We start from the raw sequence: 6,706 nt of genomic DNA, 5'->3' as shown, positions 1-6,706 counted from the left end.
GAGAGAGAGTCGTTGCTTCTTATTTTCAATCATGTATATTATCATTACAAAAGAACATAACTATTATCTATTCCAGAACGCATTTTTATCGATAAAAGTGCACTTTTATCTCTGAAATTCTGTAATGTGTAACGTAAAGTATAGTATGTTAGCGCGCTAACATCGTTGTAAACGCGTTCTGAATACGAGCTATAAAATTTTTTCATCTTAATCGATAAATATCTAAATTTAGATCGAGTGTAATCAAAGATAATAATTGAATAATCGAAAAAAGAAAGATCGCGCGGCTAAATGTCTAACAATAAGTTTAGATCAAGTGTGACCAAAGATAATAATAGAATAAAAAAGAATATTTGAAATATAGCGAATATATGTATATTTAAAATAAATGTGGAATTTGTGTAATTTTTAAGATAATCGGCTACATGTCTAACAATAAGTTCAGATAAAGTGTTATCGAAACTAATAATAGAATAAAAAAGAATATTTAAAATATAGCGAATATATGTATATTTAAGATAAATAAGGAATTTGTAATTTTTGAGACAATCATTAAGTTTCTTCATTATCACAATTGCTCGTTACATTTTTGGAAGTTATTTGTTGCTCAACTCACTTCACACGAGATTAATAATAATGCCTCAACAGCACAAAACTATTTATTGTATATCGGATAATTTATTAAATTGCATAGATTTTAATTCGGAAAATTTGTATTTATTTAATGATATAATAATACTTTATTAAACTTAATGCTCAGTTACAATTTTGTCGACCCTTAGATTCATCGCGTTTATAAACATCCTATATAAGTGGTAAGTACAACTTTTTAAATTAATTACTTTTTTAATTTTAGGTATGCGCAAATACTGGTAGATCATATACATACGGTCAATTGAGAAAAGCATGCGGAAAACTAGCAACGAGTTTAAGAAAAAGCAAGCTCTTACCGGGAGATACTATTGCTATCGTTTTACCAAATATTCCAGAATTCGCCATCATCATACTAGCAGCAAATGAAGCCGGTTTACGCGTAAAATAAAATTATTACATTTAGAAGCATTATATACATACTATGCAGCATGTCTAGTAAATTGTAACAAACTATCAACTCTATCAATGAAATGGGACCAGGACATAGTGATTTCATTTAAAATGCAACTTTATATATCTACTATATTTGCCGAAAAAAGAACTGCGATTATATATTTAAGATATGATGGAACAATTTAAATAACTTTATTTAATAGCAGATTAACAAAAAATTTTTTTAACTAGTAAAAAAATAATAAAAATTAACATTGGAAAAATATACTATAATATAATAAGATATTAATTTTTTAGAAATATCTATCACTATATAAGCTTGCTGTAATAGTTATTTGCTGTATTAGTCATTTAAATTTTTTCTTTTTAAGACAACTCTGATTAATCCTGTACATACAACATATGAGATAAAAAGACAATTAGAGAACGCGGACACTCGAGCTATTTTCACATTTCCGGCAAAATATACTGATATTAAAGCATGTATTGAGAAAAATTCGAAGATAAAATTACCAATCATCATCGTAAACGATGGGACTAACGCTAGCTCAATCTCAGGAACGATTCAATTAAATGATCTTATGCGTGATGACATCGAAGATTTTTCAATTAGTCAAAAAACTGAAATAAGTTGCGAAGATACGGTATTCTTGCCTTATACCAGTGGTACGACTGGTTTGCCGAAAGGCGTTGAGTCGTCTCATAAGTGCGTTAATTGATTACATATTAAATATTTGTACTGAAAAAAATGCAATTCATATAAATAAATTTCTATACAATGTGAAAATTCAATATACTGTTATAATATCAATGTAAAATAATAAAAAATAATCAGAACACGATTTCGCAGGAACATTGTTGTAAATATTCTTCAAACTACGGATCCAACATTCTTCCCAGGAATAGAAGCGAGTGAACACCATCAGGATATTGTACCACTAATATTACCAATGTATCACTATTATGGATTATTAATTAGCCTGTATTCTTACTTGCGGTATGTTAACATGTATCTATTAACTCGTTTGCGTAACTATGACATGTAAATGCCCAAATATGCCGAATATTTAATATTAAATAATCATTTAACTTTTGACTTCATATTTTCTTTATAAAGTCGACATTTCGTGTGTCGTACAAAATCAATTCTCGAATCTCTCTGTTCTGCAGTCAATTACTACGCTTAATAAGTTTATCGTATGACACATGAAATATCAAGCTAATACTTGAAATAATGAGATTTATCGTCATTTCATCAATTACAGAATAGGTGCTAAATTGGTGTGTCTACCACAATTCTCAATGGAAGAATTTATAAAACTGTTTGAAAATCATCGGTGTACAGTATTGCATATAGTACCACCTATCGTTCAGATGATGATATACAACGAGCGAATTACATCCCGTCATATTGAATCTGTAAAATTAACAATGATAGGAGCTGCACCGCTCGGAGAAAAACTTATTACAAAATTTCAAAGTCGTTTCACTAATAACATGAATATTATCCAAGGGTAAGAGATCACTGTTACAAATATGTCTATACAACAATAAGAAAAACAATTTTCGTTTACAGATACGGCGCAACGGAGCTATCCCCGGTGGCTACAATCAGTTCTATAATAAATACATCACCGTCATCCTGCGGTCATTTGGTTCCAAATACACAAATGAGGATTGTAAGCACGGGAGATGACACTTTTGGCAGAAATTTAGGTCCGCACGAAGTGGGAGAAATATATATACGGGGCCCACAAGTAATGAAAGGGTATTACAAAAATCCCAAGGCAACAGCAGATACTATGGATGGAGATTGGTACAAGACTGATGATTTAGGGCATTATACTGAAGATGGTAAGCGAGATTTAATCAGAAACTTTTAAAAAATAAGACTGTGACAATAATTATATTTAATAATCGAAACGAGATAATTGTGTATCATATGTTGCAAAATACAGGTACATTGTATTTGCAAGGACGATTGAAGGAATTGATAAAAGTAAAAGGATATCAAGTTGCACCCACTGAACTTGAAGAAGTAATTCGTTATTACGATAATGTAAAAGATGTCGCCGTCATTGGTGTGACACACGAGAATTATGGCGAAATTCCAAAAGCTTTTGTAGTTCCTAAGTCGGGAGTCAAAATTAATGAGAACGAACTCAAAGAATTTGTCGCTAAACGTGTAGCCAAGTATAAACAATTAGGATATGTACAAGTTATAGAAAATATTCCGAAATCTGCATCCGGAAAAATTCTTCGAAAAGAACTTGAAAATTTATAACATATTCTTCAAATATCGAGTTTCATACTCGAATTGATGTCAAGAAATTTACGACTAAATACTAAGTAAACATCGATTTATACATGCATTGTATCTGCATCGTGGTTAAAATTATGTTTAATATTAACAAAAATGTTTATTATAACAAAAAGTGACTATCTTTCTATCCATACAAGACACGGTTGTTTATTTACAGGATAATTTAAAACAAAATTATTCTTTAGTTTTGTTGACACCACTTTGAGAGGATTCTTCTTTTTCCAAAAGAGCACTAGTAATTCCAGCTTTCTTCAATTCCTCAATAAGCTCTCCATTTTTATGCATTTCTAAGAGTATGTCGCAGCCACCCACAAAATCACCATTTATAAATACTTGGGGTATTGTAGGCCAATTAGAAAAGTCTTTTATACCTAAGTAATTAATATTAGTATTTCAGAATTATATGATATTAGCGATAATTAATAATTTATGAAGATTAATACTTTACAGAAGATTTACGAAAATATATAAAATTATATAAATTTTTTATTTTATGCAGTATAAACAGTAAAAAGACATTTATTATTAAAATAAATATCTTTTTTTTTTTAGTATATAGATAAAAATTTTATAAAATATTTCTTTTCGAAAAACGATTGTTTAATAAAGATGGAAACTTGTAACAGCATTTGTAATAAGTATTTGTAATCCTTTTACCTTGTCTAAGTTCTTCATCCTTGAGAACATCATGAGCATCATAAGTAACTCCGTGCATACGTAATACTTGAACTACTGCATTGCTGAATCCACATCTTGGCTCTTCTGGAATGCCTTTCATAAAGACGACTATTTTATTTTTCTACAAAAAAGCATGTTTAAAATAATAAATGTTATACATAATATCACGTTTATTAACAAAATTAAAGAGTCACTGATAATGTAGTATTACTTCATGCTTTTTCTATACCATACAAACCGCAAAAAGATCTTATACAGTAATAACATACTTATTCTATTATTTTGTATACAAAATATTAAATATCATACGTCTCAAGAAATATTTACTTTACGATATAAGCACAAACGTATCCCTATCATATTACATTCACTTACCTTAACAAGATTGCTGATTTCATTAAATTTCGTGCTAAAATTTCTGTTGATAAATAACTGTTTGGCTGCAAAACGAATCATGTTTTAATTTACTGCAGTAAAGAACTTTTGCAATTAACTCTTGAGACCTCTTGTTTAAGAACAAAATGGAGCGTAAAGGTTATGCATTCTGCTGCACGCTATCAGCTGTTTCAAACTTTTACTCGAGATGTAATGAAGTAAGTGGCGCCATCATGCAATATGACTGTAAAGTATGCAGCCGAAATATTTCTTTACCTTTCTCCGAATATTATGAAAAAATCATTTTTATAAAAAAATACATTTATTCGATATAAAAAATATTACATCAGAAAGATTATAAATATATCTTTCAATTTTTTCGCAAGAGAGAAATTTAATTGGAAAAAACTATACCAAAATATACCAAAATTTGCCAAAAACACTGAAAAAATGTACTAAATTTTAATAAATATTTATTGGAATAATGCTAATTTAACATTTACTTACAGTAAATAAATATTTACTAAATAAAGAAAATAATAGCTGAATTAAATTAATGGTTCTTGTATCAAATATTTGTTATTTACAATTAGTAAATATTCAGTTAATACGATACACTCTTCAAACAAATATTTATTAAAATTTAGTACATTTTTTCAGTCTATAAGACTGAAGTATTAAATTGTATTATTCGAAAATTGTAATGTTTTATAGTGAAACAATAATTTTTCTTTTTCAAACATTAAGAAAAAAAGTTTAAAAGTTTAAAAGTTTAAAGTTTAAAAGTTTAAACGTATTAAGCAAAAAGAAGCAATTTATAACGACGAGGTTAAACAAAATAAATATTACGCACTATGTAATTAAAATTATTTGTCTAAAAATGCTAATTATACTACTACTAAGTATACATAAACATGGATAGTAATTGAATTACTCACTAATCAGTACGCTGCGGTCTTCGCTAATTTATACTCCCATCATCACTTTCAAAAAATATATAATATTTGCTCGTGCGGATACAAACTGTCGATAATGCGACTAATTACAATCAACACGCATGCATTTATTAACGTCACAAAACGACAACTTGTTTCGTATTATACACACTCTCGAAATGTATGCATGTATACACATTATACGACTCACTTTCGACGAACGAGTAATACCTGTCATTACACCAATACTAGTCGAGTTGTATATACTATAATACATTTATATACGCAATTGACATACGTGACTAAAGCCTGAGTTCTGTTATATTCACTGCGAGTAAAAAATCTATAGTATAAATAATGTATACTATAAATTTTCAGTACTACTCGCAGCAAATAAACGGAACGCAGTCAAAAAGTAGAATTTAAAAGGCGACGTATCACGGACCAATCACAGCTAAGCATTTTTTTAAATAATACTTCGCGTTTTCAAGATGTTCCAACGATTCGGTACTGACTTCAGTGGACTCCGCAACTCAACTATTTTCAGATTTGTGTACATCAAATAGATGATAAATCAGTAGAGATCGTATTAGATAACTTCACAAACACACACACACAAAATTCGGTCGCATTTTTTGGATCAGTTGTTCTATTCTGTAACTCTTAACGATAGTATCGATATCGGTCCAGCATCGTTTCGCAGAATTTTATATGTTAAAAAAAAGCTACGCAACGATATATAATAATATTTTTAATTTTTATTACATTTTGAATGTGAGAAAACTAATCGACTATGATTGGTTAAAATTTAAATAAGCTTAAAACTTAATGCTTAAAGCTTATTGTAGAAGGCCCATTAAATTTTACACCTTACAATTTCATATCATTGTAAATGTTTTAAGTCCGATCTATATACAAGGAGAAAATTTTATATTAAGTTTTAATACAACTTTAAATGACACTTTATTATGCTTGTATTTTCGATGGACTCTCACAACATAATTCCGATCTTAACTTTTACTATGGTAATATTTATCACATAAATAAAGTCATTATTTTGTTAAGCCATATTCTAACATGAAAAACAGTTAATTTTTACTATGGTTACGCAAACAAAATTTCCTAGGTATATTTGATTTTGTAATAAAAAATTTTTACTATGCAAAAGTGTAAAAATTACGTTATGTTATTATTTAAAAAAAAATAACTATAGCATTTAAACTTATAATTTACATGAAGACCGCAGCTACTACCACATTATAGTAATTTTAACCCTTACCGTACCATTTACAATTTGATGCCTCATCCATACCATCAAGGGTCACTTCAAATCTCTTCATTTTTTCAC

At 28.7% G+C, this 6,706-nt stretch overlaps 2 protein-coding genes across 3 annotated transcripts in view; one reads left to right on the top strand and one right to left on the bottom strand.

Annotated features, from left to right (window-relative positions):
- The window catches only part of LOC108770254 (4-coumarate--CoA ligase 1), a 4,576-nt gene extending 1,152 nt beyond the window's left edge, over positions 1–3,424 (top strand). The window contains exons 2-7 of the mRNA XM_018521744.1: positions 857–1,033; positions 1,419–1,753; positions 1,898–2,044; positions 2,313–2,561; positions 2,624–2,901; positions 3,006–3,424. Of these exons, the coding sequence (XP_018377246.1) occupies positions 857–1,033; positions 1,419–1,753; positions 1,898–2,044; positions 2,313–2,561; positions 2,624–2,901; positions 3,006–3,331 (1,512 nt within the window). The 3' untranslated portion in view covers positions 3,332–3,424. The remainder of the gene's footprint in view (positions 1–856; positions 1,034–1,418; positions 1,754–1,897; positions 2,045–2,312; positions 2,562–2,623; positions 2,902–3,005) is intronic.
- A 35-nt stretch (positions 3,425–3,459) lies between these two features.
- Positions 3,460–5,590, bottom strand: Grx5 (Glutaredoxin 5). Of its 2 annotated transcripts, XM_018521745.1 has the most exons (4): positions 5,362–5,590; positions 4,424–4,609; positions 4,028–4,169; positions 3,460–3,741 (listed from the first exon to the last, which is right to left on the bottom strand). In XM_018521745.1, the coding sequence occupies exons 2-4, from the start codon at positions 4,502–4,504 to the stop codon at positions 3,545–3,547; spliced, it is 420 nt and encodes a 139-aa protein (XP_018377247.1). In that variant the 5' UTR covers positions 4,505–4,609; positions 5,362–5,590; the 3' UTR covers positions 3,460–3,544. The 2 variants fall into 2 exon arrangements, with proteins under 2 accessions (XP_018377247.1, XP_018377248.1); XM_018521746.1 differs by lacking the exon at positions 5,362–5,590 and having other exon boundaries at positions 4,424–4,617.
- Positions 5,591–6,706: the final 1,116 nt, after the last annotated feature.

Source organism: Trachymyrmex cornetzi, unplaced genomic scaffold (assembly GCF_001594075.2).
Source record: "Trachymyrmex cornetzi isolate Tcor2-1 unplaced genomic scaffold, Tcor1.1 scaffold99, whole genome shotgun sequence".
Lineage (NCBI taxonomy): Eukaryota > Metazoa > Arthropoda > Insecta > Hymenoptera > Formicidae > Trachymyrmex > Trachymyrmex cornetzi.
This window is presented reverse-complemented; position numbering and strand designations above follow the sequence as displayed.

Coding starts and splice junctions, on each gene's coding strand:
- Grx5 (XM_018521745.1), bottom strand. CDS start 4,504: ATGATTCGTTTTGCAGCCAAACAGTTATTTATCAACAGAAATTTTAGC. Junction 4,170..4,423: donor AAATCAGCAATCTTGTTAAG/GTAAGTGAATGT, acceptor GCTTTTTTGTAG/AAAAATAAAATAGTCGTCTT. Junction 3,742..4,027: donor GGATGAAGAACTTAGACAAG/GTAAAAGGATTA, acceptor TTAATTACTTAG/GTATAAAAGACTTTTCTAAT.